The 21175-nt window shown below is 37.9% G+C and overlaps 1 protein-coding gene across 3 annotated transcripts in view; it reads left to right on the forward strand.

The window, feature by feature from the left end:
• Nucleotides 1–21175, forward strand: part of XB5731323.S (uncharacterized XB5731323 S homeolog) — an 83494-nt gene that overhangs the window by 48482 nt on the left and 13837 nt on the right. Inside the window, exons 7-8 of one of the 3 annotated variants that reach the window (XM_041591348.1) lie at nt 7828–7932; nt 8461–8781. The exons of 1 other annotated variant lie outside the window; for it this stretch is intronic. In XM_041591348.1, coding sequence (XP_041447282.1) covers nt 7828–7923 — 96 coding nt within the window. In that variant the 3' untranslated portion in view covers nt 7924–7932; nt 8461–8781. 3 annotated transcript variants of the gene reach the window in all.

Raw genomic sequence — 21175 nt, forward strand, 5'->3', positions numbered from 1 at the left:
TTTCCTGTTATTCTTGCAGTTAGTATTTTTATAATGTATATAAACTAAAGTTGAAGGTGCTTATAGCTATATATATATATATATATATATACATACATACATACATACATACATACATACATACATACATACATATGTGTGTGTCTTTATTAATTCTCACATTTATGTCTTAATACTGTCTGTAAGCTAATTGTTTTGTTTGGTTGAATTCAGAGAACCAGTTTTTGTGACTAATATGTAATAAGAGGTACACACTGGAAGAAATATGGTTTAACATGCAGTGGGGTAAACAGGAAATTATCACACAAACTTAATTTAGATAGGATATATTTAATGCAATATTGTGCAACAGAAGAAAATTGTGAAAATGTATATTTCCCTGTTCTTAAGGTAGGTGGGCTGTTTTTTTTTTTTTATAAAAAACTATTGCTGTTTTTTTAATTTTTTTATTTCTTGTCTTCCCCCATGAAACAATCACATAATATCCTATACTAACCTATCCTATACTGCATACTTCAAAGTCAAATAGAATTTGGCATCTTTCTGTTTCTGGTGGCTTGAAGGTCCAAAGCAGGGCTTTAGTAAGGGATATCGGGTATTTGTGGCCATCCACCAGCCAGATTAGTACATAGCACACAGCTAGAACCTAGGAACAGTGCTGTCCAGCTTCTTCTGTATACTGACTAGTTATCTGACATACCACATACTTTTGGACCGCATTGTATTAAAATAATCATGTTACACAAAAACTTCTTGGGAGCCCTTAGACAGATTGGGACCCTCAGAGGGGTGCATTTGCCAACTAGGTTTCTAGTTGAATAGGTCTGCACTGGGATCATAAAATGTATTATAAAAGAAAATCTAGGATTATAATTGGAATTGTTTCACCCAAAACTACATATGTCAAGCACAATTCGCCTGGACAACGATAATTCGCGAAAATCCGAAGTTGCGCACAGGGTACAGAACGCTTGCGAAGTTGCGCTAGCGAAAATACAATCAGCAGTTCGAAGTTGCGCTAGAGTTGGCTAATTTGCATACGGCGTGCAGTTAAAGTACAATGGCCGTATATGCTGCAGCAAATACATTACACTACACAAGGCCAGGGAACTTTAATAAAATTATATAGAGTTGTTATAATGCCCTACACATGTGCCCACAATATAGCTTAGGTGCCATATGTTATCAAATGTAGGGGTGGGGGAATGAGGGTACCCCAAAAAAAAATTTCTATCTTTTTCAGCCTATCACCCTGTAAAGAGGAAAAGACATCAGCGTTTTTTGGGACTTAGAATTCTTTTTTACTTTTTTTGGACTAAGTCCTATATATTCTATTGCACTTCGCTTGGTCTGAGGTGGCGAAGGCAAGTCTGGCTATAGAGGTAACCTTCAGCAAAATCAAAAACTTAGTGAATTTGCGTAGTAACGCTCTTTCGCCAGAGCAAAATTCGTCTGGCATTACAGTGAGAAGTTGTGCCAGAGTCTATCTCCTTTGCTAGCATAATCACGCCAGCGCCCGTTAGTAAATCAGCGAAGTGCCGAAATGTGTCATACTGGCGAATTTTCGCCAGCGTTGGCCAATTCGCCCTTTAGTAAATTTGCCACATAGAGTTCAAGATCTACTTAAAGTGCCATTTCTAGTAGTGGGCAGACCAAGGTGTAAAAGGGTGAGCCTGCTGATTATGAAATACCAAGCATTTTAAACTGCATGGTCCACTCCAGTGGAACAATGGCACTCAAAAGTCCGTTCTCTGCAGACAGCCACTGTATAGAGGACACTGTTTATGGCACTCGTGTTTTCTATATAAAAGCAGTAACATAACTCCAAATGATCTTGATATAGATGGGACAGTTCACAAAGGGCGACAAGGTTTTGTCCCTCTGGGCTACTCATAGTATGTTGCTTTTCATTGGCCTGCGGGGAGTAGTAGGCCCAGAAAAATTGTCCCATTTAACATTATGAAAAGAAGGGAGTTGCAGATAGGGGAACATTAAGGGGGTTATTAACTAAAAATTCCCCGAAATCTGAAAAATTTGTGATTTTTTTTGTGTTATAATAGGCTTTTTCAGGAATTTATTAAACCCAGAGGGCTAAAAAGCCCGAATATAAAAACACAGCATCTCAAACCTGTCAAGGTTGCATAAAAGTCAATGGGAGCATGTCTCCGTCCCCCTCCTTTGACTAGCAGAGTCATTTTATTCCTCCCTTACCTTGTTCCATGTTAAAGTGATGGATTCTCAGACTTGATGTCCCTCTGCCTTCAGAGTTTGGCCACCATGTATTTTACCCATTAGGGGTCATTTGTAACAAGGGAAGCAGGGTGCACAGTGCAAAAATGTACACAATCCACTATGTATATGCATATTGCACCCTGCCCTGCATGCTAAATTAGGTCTCTTTTCCAAGCACAGAGAACTGTGGATGCTCACAGGAATGCATTACTGCCTGCATTTGGCAAGTTAGGGAGCAGAGATGGATAGAGGCTGCAGCATGGCTCTATAAATGCTTTAAAGCATGTGGTAAGGATAGGGCTGGCTTGTATCTGCTGATGCCATTCTCTGCATAGAACATTGAATAACGATGGATTTAATTTCTTTGACACTGATCAACAGAAATAAACTTGTTAAAGGTATAGTTCAGTGTGAAACTAAAAACTGTGGAAATAGATAGACTGTGCAAAATAAAAAATGTTTCTAATATAGTTAGTTAGCCAAAAATGTAATGTATAAAGGCTGGAGTGAACAGATGTCTAATAAAACAGCCAGAATCCAACTTCCTGCTTTTCAGCTCTATAACTCTGAGTTAGTCAGCGACTTGAAGGGGGGCCACATGGTACATTTCTGTTCAGTGACTTTGTAATTGACCCTCAGCATTCAGCTCAGATTCAAAAGCAACACATATGACCCATGTGGCCCCCCCTCAAGTCTCTGATTGGTTACTGCCTGGTAACCACGGTAACCAGTCAGTGTAAACCAAGAGAGCTGAAAAGCAGGAAGTAGTGTTCTGACTGACTTGTTATACATCAAATCACTCCAGCCTTTATACATTACATTTTTGCCTAACTAACTATATTAGAAACATTTTTTATTTTGCACAGCCCATCTATTTACCCAGTTTTTATTTTTACACTTAACAATTCCTTTAATGTCAAAGTGAAAACAGGTCTCTGCAAAGTGATTTAAATTGATGTGCAATGAAAACGTATATATATATATGTAAAGTCCCCTTTAACATGACACATGTAACTCATCACTGGTGCGGCCGATTTATTTGCCAATGCAGCCGATGTTATTTTAAGGTGATATAATTAGTTACATGGAGATCATCTGTGTGTAGTCAAGGTGATTATTGTATAAATATGAGTAGATGCATATCAGCAAAATCAAACTTCTGACGAGTCAGTATTGTGGCATAATCTGTGGCACTCCAAACAACTCTGTGAAAAAGCGATTGAAAACTACAAGTCAGGTGATGGATACATGAAACCTTCCTCTAAATAAGTAAACCTTTGAATACTATTAAATCAACTGTTAAGAAATGGGAACAGTATGACACTGCTGTAAATCATGGAGAAAATCTGATGCTGTGTGCAATAAACCGGAAGGGTCATTTACAACAACAGATGCAATGCAGGGTAATAACAGCCATGAGGGTGAGACGCATACAACGCAATGGTGGCCGATGAGTCAAAAAACACACAACTGTGCAGACACAGTTTAATGAATTTCAAACGCTCAGCATTAAAATAGCACCTCTAAGGGATTATTTAGGGACAAGTACATTCCATATATTGATGCAGCTGCTGCGGAAACCTAGGAGCTTCTGCGACTTCCAAGGTAGCAGTAGCTTTAGGGTGCCCCAGCGCCAATAGGCAAATTGCCAGGGATCCAAAACAGAATGAATAAATGAATGCACTTGGATGGAGCACCACTATGCAGAAATGCAAGGAGCGACATTTGACTCAACTACAGTACCTGTAATGAATTACATTGTTTTGAGCAATGACTGCATCCATTTTTTGTGTGACCACATCTGCAGTTGCAGATATAAATGCCACCTGTAGCTTGGGAGAAGATTTGTATTCCATTGATGACCGCCAAGCATAAAGCCAAAATACGCAAGATTACATTAAGAACAACAATGTTAATGTGCTTTAATGGCTAGCAAATAATCCAATGAATAATTTGTGGCTGAACTTGTAAAAGGCTGTTCAGTTCATTCATTACCATGCAACCTAACAGCTTCAGCAGTTTTACAAAGATCAATGGGAAGAAATTGTAGTGTCTGGATATGCAAAAATGATAGAGACCTATCCACACAGACTCAAGACTATTTGTTGCCAAAGGTGCATAATACTGACTTGAAGGAGATGTGCACTTATGTATTTATGTATATTTTTATTTGTATAGCGCTCCTTGAGGGCATAAGCACTGTATGTAATCAGTTAATGTTATTTTCATTGTCATTAATGTAACTCACCTTGCAAAAGCCTAAAAACCAAAGAGGAAGAAACATAGACATAACTTGCTGGGTTTCAATAGGTGAAGCCTAAAAACCAAAGCGGAAGAAACATAGACATAACTTGCTGGTTTTCAATAGGTGAAGCTAAAAACCAAAGAGGAAGAAACATTCTGAGATCTTATAGCTCTGCTTTTAGCCAGTTCTCATCAATAAGAAAGAAGGGACATCTGTGGTTAGGATCTCTAATGTGTGTTTTCAAATTCTTATGCTTAGAAGGAAGAAGGCTGTGGTACATTCATTCTACAGGCAGCATCTAGATTAAGCATTAATATTAGTTAAAACCAATGGGCAGTATACATACATATTTTGTGAAAGGCTATTATAAACAGATTTCCCTTATAGTATAGTTCCTTGTACCCCGAATGGCAGATCTGGAATTGAACTGTTTAGTTGTACAAATCAGCATCTGGTTGGACCCCTATTTGACTAATACTTCATATATTGGACATACAACATGCCCAAGTTAAATCTGTTCATTAATAGTTCATTAATAATGCTAAAAAGGGAGCTAGCTGTCATAACTCCAATTTAATAATGCAGGAAGTATGTTCTCAAATCATCATGTACTATAAGAGCAGCATCTCCTAGCTGTTATAATAAAGGCCTGACACAGTGACTAGTCCATAACTGTTTTCTTTTTCTCTCATTCGCCATTTCTTTAAATGATCTCATTCCCTTTATTTTTCTTCTTTAAAAATCACATTCAGATACTCATTGTGCCTCGACTTCCTCTTCACAACCCTCAAAAAACACTTATTAGCCTGCTTCTACTACCACACCTTTTTTTTTATTTTTGGACCTAAAAAAACTGGCATTTAGCACAGTGTTTGGCTCTGCGATTCCATGCTTTTGGCAAATGCCTGCTTCTACCCTCAATCTAACATGGTTGGCTAGCATAAATAAATAACAGTCTGTCGGCCATAGGGGTGCTGGTGGACCAATTGAATAAACAACATATTGCTTTTTATGCTTAAGCATTGGAGTTGGGTATTTGATGCCCATGTTAAGGGACCCTTTGCAATACAGTATTCTAAAATATTTTTCCTCTCTAGCATAACCACTTAAATCTTGTTTTTGTGATAATGTATATTTAACAGGAAACTATAACTGGGAAAGTGAGCTACAGGAGGCATTATCTCCTTTGAGACACCAGTGCAATACAATGTGCAATTCTAAAGTGCAGTTTTATTGAGCAGCCATGCAGGTCTAGTGCACAAAGACAGGTATTCTATTACTAACAATAATGTGATCAATCAAGAAAATTCCATGTTCCAAATAGTTTTTTTTATCATTATAATCTTATCTATCTTCAAAGCCTTCTGTATGTTAGGGGAACTGACAGACAGTATTTTACCTGGCTATCTAAGGAATTCCCATTATGTGGCATACAGTACTTTGTCTCTGAGTGCTTTTATAAACAGTCGAGTTCCCAGTGTACTTTTTATTTCAAGTGCATTCTTTATTGTCTTCTGCCACTTTTCTACAGAAAATCAAAATGAAAAAGTAGGCACTATCAGTAATTTCCAAAATGAGTGCATTTCCATTCGTGCCAATTTACTTAACGAGTACAAGATACTTTCTTTCTCTTATTCAAGGGATAAACCAAATCAGCCAAAAATTAAATTACAGCTACATAGCTGAAAAACATAGGGTTGAAAAAAGGCTTTCAAGTACATCAAGTTCAACCCCTGATACAGATCTATCTTACATACACTTACATATATAAACTATACACCAATACATATGCTAACTAACATATGCAAAGGCATTAATAGAATCTGTATCACAACATCACCTGACAGGGCATTTCACAACCTCACCGCCCTCACCGTGAAAAACCACATTTACCACTTCAAATTAAAGGTCAGTTCCTCAAATAGGAGTCTCTGCAAAATCAGATTGCCATATTCAAAGCTTTCTGGATAATAAAGGTAATATACCTACAGTATTTCTGTTGAAACTAGAAAGTCCATCAGTTGATGCAGGCAATTCAGCATTTAAAGAATTTCTACCTAGTGTGCAGATTAAACGACCTATGATCCCTTACTGCCCATATTGCCCTTAACCAAGAATACATCATTAACTTTAGTTTGTAGATTTAATGGCGTTTGATGCCCAATGGACATTTCTGTTAGTGTCTGGTTGTCTTTGACAAATGAAAACAAAACACGTTCATAAAATAATGATTTTTGACTTAAAGGGGAACTAAAATTTAATAAAAGCTTCAGCATACTAAAATAAGAAACGTTCTAAATACAATAAACTAAAAATTCTGCATCGTTTCTGAAATAATCAAGTTTATCTTCACTATTCCACTCTCAGCATCTGTCTCTCTTCATTCTGCATGCAGCAGTTAGGTGTCAGATAGTCATTGACAGTTAGATTCAATATATCTTATAGGGGGCGTCATTTCCTAGCAGATGTATTAGAGCTCACTCAAATAACTGATTCCAGTACAAACAAAATGTAACAAAATAACTGCCTTTTGCACAAATCCTGCATGTAGAGAGACATGATGTCTAGTGATTTTAATAGTGAGCTCTAATACATATTCTATGCAAAAAGGAGCCACCCTATATGATATATTGGATCTACCTGTCAATGAATATCTGACACCCAACTACTGCATAAAGACAGAATAATGAGAAACAGTTGCTGAGAGGGGGATAGTGAAGATAAACTTGATTATTTCATAAACGGTAAAGAATTTTTAGTTTATTGTGTTTATAAAGTTTCTTATTTCAGTATGCTGAAGTTTAGATTATTAAATTGACATTTTTGCGATATTTCACCTTTAAGGAAGTGGGGGTCATTTACAATCCCCAGGGGACACAAGTATGCTAAGGGCTTATTGAGCACTGGTGCCTCCATGGTTGCTGCTCACTGCTCTGAGCATTGGATAAAAAATGTGCCATTCTGTGAACAGAGCAGCGTTAGGAGGTGGGTGTACTTCCTAACACTTCATACCCTGCATTTCTGAATGACGCAGGAGGAGGGACATTTACCAGCCTAACCCTGCCCACCCCTCACTAATGCAGCACGGTATGACTAATGTAGTCAGTGTTGTATTAGTGAAAAGAATGTCAAGGTCTGTGGCTATTTGCATAAGGTCGAATGCAGTGTGAAAAATGCAAAATAATTTTTGTCTTTTTTTTAAAAAAAAACTTTGTACATTGACTTTTGACTTCGGAAAAAAAAAGCCCCATTGTCTAATTTCTCCAGTGTGTACCCGGTACAAACTCTTGCATGTGACCTACATCATGTTCCTCAATGCATACTAACCTTCAATACCTGCATTTCCCCAGGTGTTTGGTTTTGTGTTAACAGATGAGGACGTTTTGACTCTAAATTCCTTGCATGATGGCCGTCATGTTTCCTGGGATCCCTCCAATATTCTGTAGCTGTCACAGGTTTGACCATTCTCCTGTCTTATTAATGCCTGTTGACTGTGACTGTTTTTGTGCCTGATCTCTCTCGTGGCACCAGAAATGCACTACCAGATAAAAAAAAAACCAACTATTTCCCAGTGCAGTGCATTCAAGTTGAATAGAATCAACTAAGTTATTTTTCTGTAGGGAACATTTTTGTTGATTAAACATACATAATCATTGTGATAGAAAGCCCTCCCAGCACTTTCTACTTTAATCGTAGAAAGTTTCATTTACAACAAATTCAGCTATACAGTATCTTACACTAAGATATCCATACATGGGATGATGCTTGACTTGGTCACTCTTGGCTAAATTGAGTTTGTCATCACTTATTGATTGTGGCAGCTTGAATTTGTTGTTGGCCCAAAAGCACATCAGAATGTTAATGTGGCCCACAGGCAACTAATCCACACAGGCTCCCTATGCCATCTGATCATTGGCCCTAATCAGATATTGACAGAACGATCATATCAACCCAACCATCCACTTGTTTGTTTACTTGACCAGATGAGTGGATCTTCCTATATATGGAGGCCAACTATTCCCAACTGGATTGAATTCTACATAGAACACTGCAATGAAGACGGAAAGGCAGAAGTCTGAACTCTCCTTTCATGTTCCCTAGCACTCCAAAATAGTTGGTCCAATGTTTTTTCTTGATCGTCTAGCATCAATGACATCTTGACAGTCAGTATTATATCAGTCTTCTTGCTATCTAAGAAAAGTAGATTACTGTGCATTTTTGGTTTGCAGCTACAGGTATGGGTCAGTTTCCTGGAAACCTGTTTTCCAGAAAGCTTTGAATTACGGAAAGTCCATCTCACATTGACTCCATTTTATCCAAATAATCCAAATGTTTAAAAATGATTACCTTTTTCTCTCTAATAATAAAACAGTACCTTGTACTTGATCCCAGCTTAGATATAATTAATCCTTATTGGAAGCAAAACCAGCCTGTTGGCTTTATTTAATATTTAAATGATTTTCTAGTAGAAATAAGACATCATGATCCCAATTCTGGAAAGATCCATTATCCGGAAAACCACAGGTACCGAGCATTCTGGATAACAGGTCCCCTACCTCTATTACATTTGAATTTAATATAAAACCATTATATATCAAAGTAAGCATTTTAGCAAAATCTAACATACAGTTTTTAAGGAGAGTAAAACATAGAACTGTAATAATTAATCTGCAGATTCCCTTAACCACCAATGTCATATAGCCTAAGCCTAGCCTCCTATCAATTGTTCTATCCACTCATGAGGAACAAAGCAAGACTGGCTTTAGTCCATGTAAAAAAAGACCAGAGGCTTTTGAACAGAAATATAAAGGGAGACCACAAGGAAATAAAGCTGCAGCATGTGAAATCAGCGTTATTGTTGCCCCAAGGCCTGGGCTTAATATTTATGTTGCATTTACCTTTAATGAAATAATCGCGGCTGTGCTTTAATTTTATATGCTATTTGTGTCTACTGCCTCTTGTGTCTTTCAAAATTAATCTGCCTGATACATATGGCTGTTGCTGGTTTTGTCTCCTGAACATATGGACTATAGGCACTGAGGGCCTCCAGTAAGAAAATACTTTTTGCTATCAACAAAACCACCAGACACAATACTAGATCATCCATTCATGGTTTCATCTTCAAACATATCTATATAGTTTGAGTTCTAAACATCAATAACAATTTGCAGACTTCAGTAACAAACAGTTCACATCATTTTCAAAACACCATATGTTTCAGGAAAAACAAGAAGTGCAGGAACTGCACTGTGGTTTAACTTCAAAGAAGGCTTTTGTGTTGGTTTTTATTTTTTTTGTTTATTAAAATAGTTGGTCAACTAACATAGGCCAGTATTGCAACAAGTTATGCAGCCTCACTGTGCAAGATAAACAGCCCAACCTCTCCTATTATCAATAAAAAAATATTCCCACACATTCTCACTCGCCCCTTGTCTGCTGGGCGAAAGATCAGTTGCTTTCATGCCGCTATAATAAAGAAATCTGTTTTGCATTATCTTTGTTTATATACACACACAGAACTTTGCACTCGTGTATATGGGGTATGAGTATATAAATTGCTTCTGGTTAGTAGCTTATCACTTTCACATCTTCTCTTTCATCTTTACCATTTCTTAATTTTTTTTTTTTCTTTGATTCCTGTCTCATCTTCTCTTTCATCTTTACCATTTCTTAATTTTTTTTTCTTTGATTCCTGTCTCATTTCATTGTTCGTTTTGTTAACCCTTTTTTTTGTGCACTGGTATACTTTTGTACCTCACAGTGTATGCTGGTGGTAAAAAAAATGTAGATTTGACTTTAATTTGTGTTTTTTAAATGTTTATATAATAGGATGATTTTTTTTTTTTTGCATGTCCCTCTTTGCTACCTTGTGTGGCTGCACAGATCAAGCAAAAACCATGGTTTTAACTAATACTGTATATGACATTATTTTTTTGTTCTCTAAAATGCACATATTAAAGGAGAAAGTGGGCGCGATTACGTTTAAAAAAAGCATTGGGGGCTAGAAGTCGTTTTTACTGCATTAAGGTCAGTTTTTGAATCTGACCACTTGTGCAGGGTACTAGGGGTGAGTGATGTTTTGGGAAGATCTACCCCCTTTCTCAAGAGCACTTGAGAAAGGGGGTAAATTCCTTTGAAACATTGTGTGGAGATCTCAATAAACCAAGAATATAGAGCACATTTTGCAGTGGTGAGTGCCATCTGATATTCTATATATAATCGGGACTCATATGGATCCCTTGATCAGCAGAGTTCCCGGATAGAGCACCATATTTCTTACACAGAACCTGGAATTGTATTGGGTGAGTGATGTGGTAGAGGTTCTGTAAGACGCCTATCCCCTGCACAGCAGGTGTACTGTGTGACATTAGGGGACCCTTCCCCCTTTAGCAGGGTAACCGTAGGGCTGTTTCCTAGGCGGGGGCATATATTCACTTTCTAAAAACCACTGGAAAGTAGGATCTGAGACATCATCGGTCATGAGCAATTATTTTATGGTAAACCCCAGAAGAAAAGTAGGCTGTGGTTGTGTTTTTTTTAAAATAACTCTTCACCAGACAGAATGGGGTTGTCATACGGCTAAAAGGCATCCTAAAGAACTCTATTGATTAGAACTGGATTTTAAAGTTTGTTTATGCTCCCTCTGCCATACACTGTGCAGAAGCCTACAACCATAAGCAAACTGCCATCATTTATTCAATATATATAGATATAGATATATATATAGATATAGATATACTATAGATATAGATAGATAGATATAGAGATAGATAGATATAGATAGATATAGATATAGATAGATAGATAGATAGATAGATAGATAGATAGATAGATAGATAGATAGATAGATATAGATGGATATATAGATAGATATATATCTAGATAGATAGATAGATAGATATATATCTAGATAGATATAGATAGATAGATAGATAGATAGAGATAGATATTTATAGATAGATATATAGACATATAGATAAATATATATATATATATATATATATATATATATATATATATATATATATATATATATATATATATATATATATATATATATATATATATATAGCACAGCATGTATAGCTCATTGAAATGTGGACCATGACAGGCGTTCTATTTTGAGCCTGCTTATTTCTATTTTCATATACATAGTTGTACAAATAGGCATTTCTAAATAGAACCACTGGCTTTGTGCTGCAAGAACATAATTCCATTGCAAAATAAGGAACAACAATCCAGATCTGTACATTTCCTGCTTACTGTGATATATATTCCAGTTATATAGATAACTGACTTAATAATCAGAACCTGTATGGGGCTTGAGATCTCTCATTCAAATAGTAGTGTAATCGCAGTGCTGGATGGGCCCATGTAAAAGTCCCGATTGAGGGATGCAAATTACGCAAGAAGAAAGAGGGCTTACTGCCTCCAGCGTGAGAAACTGAGGATTCTCCAGATCACTTCAAAAAATCATCATGTCTCACTGTCTATGTTTACAAGACCTGGTGTTATCCAGCCCTGCTGGTCTCTGCTCTAAGGGAGATAACTCTGGAAGCTCACATTAAGGAGGATGTAGTGTCCCTGACCCAAAATTATATTTAGACGAATCATTCCCTTCTATATGTTCACATAAAGGTAAAGTTTACATCCTCCAGATAAATAAAGCACATATGAATAATAATCTTCCTACAAAAAGAGTGAACTCTTTATTTACAGCATTTTAACTGTGACATTATATTTGATTAAATACTATACATTTACCCAGAATTCCGGATAATCATTGATATCTCTAATGACCATAGTAAAAGACTGATAAAGGAACACATTAAGAATCTTGGTCCATTTGATAGTATTTAGAAACCAGGGCCACATCTCACATTCTTCCTTCCTTACATTCTTGTTTATTTTTATTACATATCACTTGCCTTCTTAACAGGCATCTGCCTTCCTCCCACTTCCTTTCTTTCTCACTCCTCCATATCATAAATATCTATATGTCCCCACTGCTTTTCTACTGGCTATTTTGTTTCTAGCACAGAGAAGTAGTAAACTACTTGGACATCCTTGGTTTTGATGAGGTGATGCCTGACAAGTGTATCCTTATTGGTTGCTTAGCTTTTAATCCCTTTCCTCCTGAGGCTTAATGCACTTGGGACAGCAACACAGATGTCAAACTTATTTCCTTACAGCGTGCATTACCTATACCTCACATCATCAGGATGGCCGAGGATGTTGGGAATTTCACTGTCCAATTTCCAAAACCCACCAGCACATCCTGGCCTCTCAATACAGTTGAAAGGGATCGGCAGCCCTTGATTAACACTGTTAGAAAAGAAAAGACCGACACTCAGGACTCCCTGCAAGCGGGCCAAGCCCTGCGTGTTTAATGCAACGTTACGTTTCAGGGGCACACCCCCGAAACATTACGTTGCATTAAACAAGCAGGGCTTGGCCCGCTTGCATGGAGCCCTGAGTGCCGGTCTTTTCCAATAGGGAATTTCACTGTAACACAGTTTGTGGCCTGTGGGCCTCAATTAACAGGACTCAAGTGCCATTGCAGTGTTGTTTTCCCATAATGCTGCATTTTTTAGGATTCCCACCTCATTGCACCCACTGCTAGAAGGAAGTGTTACTAGGATGTAAGAACAAAACTTGAAAGCTGCATCGTTATGGGTGCCAGGAAATATGTGTGTTTCTTTACACCAACAGTTGCATGGAATGTTGCACATAAACCTAGTACCTTAGCCTGCAATGGCAGGTGTAAAATACAGGGTTCCATAAGCCTTTGCTGTGTTGCTGTTATAGACTAGACCTGCAGTAAGCACTTTTCCATGGCATTTCAGTTCCTGCAATTTCCATTTATTTTAATGCACCCAAATCATATGACCAGTCTTAGGAGAGCTCATATTGGAAAGCAAGAGCATTAACGGCTACAAAATTGAATTCGTATTGATGCAATTCAGAAAGGTGCTTGCCTCCATAAATGGTCCTTAGCAACTTGCGGTGAACACCAATGCTCCTGCTTAGCTTGCTCTGATGAAAGCAAACACCAGTCAGTTGGGTTTTCTGTTTGGGCATTCGTATAATGATCATCCTGAGGTGCTTTAGATCATTTTTGTTGCTTTAGTTGCAGCCTGTTTTTCAGATTTTTATATTAAACCGATATATATTGTACTGTGCAGCATTTAAACATAGAGAGCAATGGTTTGACACCTTTTTATCAAATGAGATAATTCATGGCTACTTCTATCAGTGTTGCCCAAGGGCTGGTCAGACTATGATTTTGTAGTCAGATAGAAATGTTCCCCGTTTAAAGGTATATCAGCACCAAATGTGTTTTAAAGTGTTTTAAAGGAATGACAATATAATTAACTGTTGCCCTGCACTGGTGAAACTGGTGTGTTTGCTTCAGAAACACAACTATAGTTTATATAAACAAGCTGATGTGTAGACATGGGAAAGCCATTCAAGCCATTCAAGCAAAGGATACACAATAGATAGCAGATACGTTCTGAAGAATACCATTGTACACTACAGAGTTTATCTGTTATATGCTGTGTATCCTGTTCCTTTTAACCTTTCTCTAGCTTGGCTGCTCCAATGGCTACACAGTAGCTTGTTTATATAAACTATAGTAGTGTTTCTGAACAAACACACCAGCTTTACCAATGCAGTGCTACATTACACTACATTATGGGGGTAATTAATTAAGCTCCGAATACCCGAAATCCAAAAATTTCAGATTTATTAAAGTCCGATGGAAAACTCGGCATCTCAATGCTCTCGGGGTCCTGTATTAGTTAATGGGGGAGGTCCCAGTGTCTGCGCTGCTGTCAGTATTGATATCTGATGATTTCAGGGATTTTGGGACAAAAATCTGAAAACAACGAAATATTTGGGGTTTTTGCGAAAACTTCAGACTTTTCAGTCAAAGGTCTGAAGTTTGCCCAAACCTATTTTTTTGAATTATAAATAAGGTCCATTCGGGAATACAGAGTTGCTCGGATTTTTATCTTAGAAATACTGAGATAATAAATAACCCCCTATATTTGTATGACTTTAAAACACTTTTTGGTGTTGCTGTTCCTTTAAGATAAAGTGAAGACAACTTTTTAAGTTTTTTTAAGACAATATTTATTCAACTAACTGTAACATTTTGCTCATTTGCTGTCTTCTCAGGGCACAAATAAAAATGTATTGCCGCTGGACAAGACACTTTTCGTACATGTTTGTTGTGGGCAGGTTGGACCTGTTGTTGCTTTGAAATTTCTGCAGAGCATTAAGGAAATAAATGGCTTGCATGTCTCTAATAACTGCTGCCAGATGACACAGCAGCCGAATTGTCATTGAAGTGGTTTTTGTTTCTGCCCTCATTTCTAATAATGAGAGTTTGTTTACAAAGACCAAACAGTAAGTATATTCAGAGCAGTTGGATTTGAGGGCCATTAAGTGCGTTTAGCTTCTTGTGGCTCATTTGCTGAAGGGTCACGTTGCAGCAATTTGCATAGAACCTGCCACTTTGAACCAAACTGGCAAGTTGTCCTTTTCCAGTAGCCCCACAAATAGAGGTGGCTCAGTGCATGAATGACAGAATGGTGTTTAAAGGGTAAATTGGAACATGCATTGGATCTGAGTGAGACAAAAGAGATGAAAAGTGAATAGAAAGTATGCAGAAGCAGTGCAGGAAAAACAACTTCTGTTATTGATTGTTATACCATGTGACCGATTCAGAGCTTTACAATTTAGGCCTGTATGAAATTGCCACACTAGTGAAGATTTCTACGATTCACAACTTCTGTTTACTGTATGATAGATTGCACCCTAATGTAATGCTTTCAAGCTAACAGTCTATACTGTATGTATATATATATATATATATATATATATATATATATATATATATATATATATACGATTCTGTGAAACAAGCCTGTGAGATATCATACCACAGTCCTTATATGTAGCTTACCAAAGCTTTAAGATAAATCGGACCCTCATACATAGTTGGTTATGTGCCAGGGTTACCACCTGGTAGTTAATTTACCTGATACATAAGAGTACTTGAAGCCCATGTTATTAATGTTAACTCTGTTATTAATAGGGAAGATAGGAATGGTAGGCAACCCATTAATTTACCAGTCTGGAACACAGCATCTTGATGCACAGCTTATAGCTTGACAGGCTGAATATCTGCACACTGATGTATAGAGCACTGTATCATAACACAACAGAAATTTACCGGCATAGGTGCACCAACAAGATATAAGCTGTCAAGTCATGTTCAAGCTCTTATGATAGGACCCCTCCAAGCTTGCTGTTGGAACAATCATCATCATCATCATCAACAATCCACCTCTGATAAGCAGCTCTCAATTTGGAGGCCTGTTTTGCATGTACATGATTAGTAATTAATATAGATAATTACTACCTGGCAGCACAGAAACCAGTGCAATTAGCATCAGAATTTAATAATCAGACTCAGTTTATATTACAGTCAACCTAATTTTCTGCTTGATGATTTCCAACGACCCCAAGCTTAGCTTCTCAACAGCTGCTCAGAGCCCACTGAGCATGTGAGTGTTGCAGACACTTTCCAAGATGGTGACCCCATGTGACAAGAAGTCACCATTGCTGCTATTGAAAAGCTGAAACTTTAGGCTGGTGCAATAAGTTCATTATATAAAATATGGCACTTTAAGCTATATAAATTTTTTGGGCTTAGCTACTTTGTGGGATGATATGTATGCGTGGTGGGCTATATAACAAGTTGGAGGGAGAAGCCTGTATTTTTTGGTAGATCATGTGTAATGAGATGACAGGCAGATGAGAAAATGCTGTAGACCAGTGCTTTGCAAGCCCTCTAACAATGCAATGGTATATGTACATTAGATAGAGACTGAAAGAGGAAGTGCTAAACACGTTCATAATGAGCTTGTTATACTATAGAAATGTCAGTTTGGTTCTGCTGTACCACCAAGCCTCACATACGTGTCACAGTCAACACCAAGGCCTCAGGCCCTCATCTATTCAGGACACCACAGCTGAAAATTCAGTTATAGCTACTGTACCTGTGTACTGTATAACATTTTAGAATGCCTTCACAGGACAAAATGGATGATCATAACAATTGTAATGAAGTGAGAGAAGGTACGTCTTTGAGGCCCTACCACATAAGCAAGAGAATACAAGTTAGTATGGCCTTAAAGTTTAACAAATCAGCTACAAAAAGGTATTACACACTCCAAAAAATGAAAAAAATATACTGTAAGTTTATTCACAACAAATCACATGCACATAATGTGGTTAATTGTTAAACTCTTCGTGTTTTCAATTTTTGCAATCCCTTTTTATGCTTGATTTCACAATCTATGGAGTTAATTAATGGGCGGCCGCCTCCTCAGGATTAGCACCTCATCTATGTCTCTGGGTAAGCAATACTCTTGAGAAACACTGCCCAAGTACACATTGAGGCTTCTGAATAAGAACAAAGTGGTTGGCCTGTATGAATACAATAAACCCATTACAACAGCATCTTCCTGGATCAGTCTTAGTTCAGTCTGTCAAGTATTGCTATTTTTATTCCTAGCTGCATTAATTTAGGTTCTGTCTTTAAAAGACAAGGAAAGTGATAATCGCCAGAGGGTGCCAATTTATTAGGAACCCTAGCTTGTTTGCATCTATGGACAAGGGCTTTTTTCTTTCTTGGAAACTAATTGACAGATGGGTGAAGGGGAACAAATTGTTGTAAACAAAAGTCTGACCATCTTATAGATTTATTTTAGGAGGCCTCATCATTTTTATTTCTTTTACTGTGTTCTAACTTCCTGAACTTGCCTTCTCTGCGGCGCTGGTGTTTCAAAGGATAACTGGCTATTATCAGGCAGGGATATTCAACTCCAGCCGTATTGTTATTGGGATTCTCCCAGGCTACCAACAATGCACTCACTGTTCTCAGTGAACAGAAGAGATTTACTTCTTACATAATCTAGGGAATATCAGGCAGAGCAAACAGTGTGTATTATAGATAGCTGCATATACATTTCCTGCATATACACACTTGTTTGTTTGGTGGTTTGTGATAGATGGATGCCAAGTTGGCTTGGACCAACAAATGCTATGGTATACATTTTTATTAAACATTCTACAGTTGATTTATGGATAACTTGTTTTATTGCTTGCAATTTTACCCCTTAAACCTTAGTATGTAAATTAATTCAGGGTCACTTTAAGGCAGTGATCCCCAACCAATGGTTCATCAGCAACAGGTTACTCAACAACCAGCTCCACATAGGGGCTGCCAATTGGCCTTATTTGGCCCCCCTCAGACTTTTTTCATGCTTATGTTGCTCCCCAACTGTTTTTACATTGGAATGTGGCTAATGGGTAAGAAATGTTGGGGTGATATTCAGAGACAATTTTCAGTTGGTTTCCATTTTTATTATTTGTGGGTTATTATTATTTATTGTTATGTAGCTTTTAATTCAGCAGCTCCTCAGTTGCCATTTCTGCAGTCTGGTTGCTAATTACCCTAGCAAAAGCTCAGTCACTTAAATAAGAGACTGGAATATGAAGAGAATGAAGAGTCAGACGGCAAATAATGAAAAAACTATGAAAAATAAAAAGACCAATTGAAAAGATTCTTAGAATGAATCATTATTTATAATACTAAAAGTTAACCACCCCTTTAAAGCTTATTCTAGTTTTCCAGGTCTCCTTTCCCCAGGCCAGTAATATCTGGGCACACCTGACTTAATAGTGCAGAGTATAAGATCACTTTTATCATGAACATATATGAAAACGATGGCAAACGGGGCAAATTACACACTAGATAAATTGGGAAAGTAGTCCTTATTGTATTACAGGCATGCGTTTTGCAGTAGATGACCCTTCTGTTGGGGTTTAAAACACTGTTAATTTATTAAGGGGATGCAAAAATTGTATTCATAAAAAGTGGTTTGTACCTGGCTGTGAATAGTGTGCTAAAGGATAAGGTAGACCTGCCATGTAAGGGGCAGAGCATTGGTGGGCACAAATGTAGAAGTGCCTGTGGGTATAACGAGCATCTAGAATCTAGAGTACATAATGCCTGCCTTGAGCAATCTCTTTAGCCATAAGTGCTAAATGCATGGTACAGTAATGGTCATGACCAGTCCCTGAATAAATTAGCCATGGTTCTTTTTTATGTTTTTCTAGAATTTTAAAAGCATGAATGTATTTAATTTTTTTAAAAAATAGTACCTTTCGCCTTTTAGATGCGGAAAAACAGTTTTGCGTATGGTTTCTCACCTCACACTTCAGGGTGTTAATGATAGAAACCTCCAGTTTTCACAGTTTAGCAGCCACAGTAAAACTGCCGGAACACAAAGGTCAGGTAATAAAATAAAATGGCAGAGGTGTAGGAAAAGGTGCTACTTCCAGCACCTGTCACACAGAGAAGCCTGCACCTGCAATAACACTTTTGCTTTCACCAGAGAAAAAAAACACAGCTTTGCTCAAAAGAATGAGAATTTTTTTTCCATTGGCCTTTCAGACATTAATTTTACTTAAAGAGGGTATAAGCCTAAAAGTAAATAAGCTTTTCCAAAAACATTTGTATGCATTTTTTAATGATTTAGGGGTCCGTTTACTAAAGTGCGGTAAATCTGACTTTAAGTTTCCGCATGTTATCGCTGAGAATATTTTTACGCCAGAATATTCGCAGCGACTAAGTTTACTAAACAGCGATGCGCTCAGAAGTCATTGCGATCACTTGCGGTAACTACGTTAAGGAACCAGCTTACGTTAGCGGTAATTTTAGCGAGTTGCGAATTTTCTGGCGAAAAATTAAGTTTTTGCGAATATTTATGCTATAAAATAGTCTTGTTTTATGGCGGTTATTATGGCAATTTTTACTGTGACATTTATGGCCAGAAATGCATCTTCAAAACTTATAAACTTTATTGACTGATGATTATACCATCCAACAACATCTCCAGAGTAACACCAATCAAACATGTCTGCATCATATAAACCCTTCTGCCAATAGAATCATAGGAAATGATACCAGTCAATCTCTTTGCTTCATAGAAATGCACAGTTTAATGTAGCCAATCCCAATGAAACCAAAAAGCGTAGAGGCTGACGAATCGTTGGACTGTGATGCCGTTGCCAATAATACGACTCTGAGCTGAAACTGCTGCTGTTGCACCAGATAGAAGCAGAAGCCAAAACATCCTGTCAGCAATAGCTACAGATCTGTCTCCTGTCAGCAAAGAATGATGGGTAAAAAAAAAACATTATTATGGGATATTTCCTGCCCCTTGAGAATTTTCTGGCAGAAAAAATACTTTTACGCCACTTCATATGTGGCGGTAAAAGTTTGCGAATATTCTGGCGTTAATTTTGTCTTTAGCACATTTCGCTGTTTAGTAAACCATGCGTTAATGTGTACGTAGCGTTATTTTCAGCAAATGCGATAACTGGCGAACAATTATTCTTGCGCAAGAAAATTCGCAAATTTATATTTACCGCAGGTTAGTAAACTGGCGATAACATATTTGGCGAAAATTCTGTCTATATATTGTGCGAATATTTTTAACGCACTTTAGTAAACGGACCCCTTAATTTATCTATGGGAATTCTGTGCCCCCTGGCACTGCAGACATTGTGCAGAGCTCAGTCAATCTACCTGAACTGTGACTGTCACTGCCTGTGAAGAATTGGGTGGCTTGTGTTAGCTACAGGGCCATGTGCCGCATGATACAATCTTTGTTAGCAAACATATACAGTGTAGGTATATTAGTGCTGCAACTGCTGTTGGACATCAGTCCCATATAACGTGTATTCTCCAACAACAAATACTCCTCTTTAGGGTCAGGCCACACAGGGCGTTTTGGGGAGATTTGGTTGCTTGGCGACTAATCGCCTCGTTTTTGCGGCGACCAATCTCCCCAAACACCTTCCCTGACTCTGCGCCAGCTAAAATTAAAAAAAATGCCGGCGCTAATCACACGCGGCGGTTCGTTTTCCAAAGTCGCCAGAAGTTGCCTCAGGAGGAAACTTCGGGCAACTTCGGAAAAAGAATCGCCATGTGATTGATTGACTTGTGTGAATTATTTAACAGCAGCCACTAGCTCCCAGCTTTGCCAAATTGATAGCTGGGATGTCCCTTGGACTGTTTACCTGTTATTCTCTGCAATATCACACTAGAAAAGCAGTTTGTAGAGAAGATCCATTCATATGCTGTATACAGTATTGGACCTATTATCCAGAATGCTCAGGACCTGGGGCTTTCCGGATAATGGATCTTTCCATAATTTGGCTCTTCATACCTCAAGAAAATCATGTAAACATTAAATAAACCCTATAGTCTAGTTTTGCTTCCAATACGGATTAATTATATCTTAGTTTGGAAACTTGGAAAAGCGAAAAAGGAAATCATTTTTTAAAATTTGGATTATTTGGATAAAATGGAGTCTAAGGGAGACAGCCATTCCGTAATTCAGGGCTTTCTGATAAAGGATCCCATACCTGGTAGTAGATATTTAACACATATGAAATTAAGCAAGTAAGTGTCAAGACCGCCGGGAGCGCGAGGAGTCGCGTCCGCTCCCGGCGGCGAAGAATCCAAAATGGCGGCGCCCAGGCAACCCACGTGGGTTCCGACGCCGGCGGCGCGGCGGGCGCGCTGACGCTGGCGCAAGGGCGCCAAATTCG

Source organism: Xenopus laevis, chromosome 4S (assembly GCF_017654675.1).
Source record: "Xenopus laevis strain J_2021 chromosome 4S, Xenopus_laevis_v10.1, whole genome shotgun sequence".
Classification (NCBI taxonomy): domain Eukaryota; kingdom Metazoa; phylum Chordata; class Amphibia; order Anura; family Pipidae; genus Xenopus; species Xenopus laevis.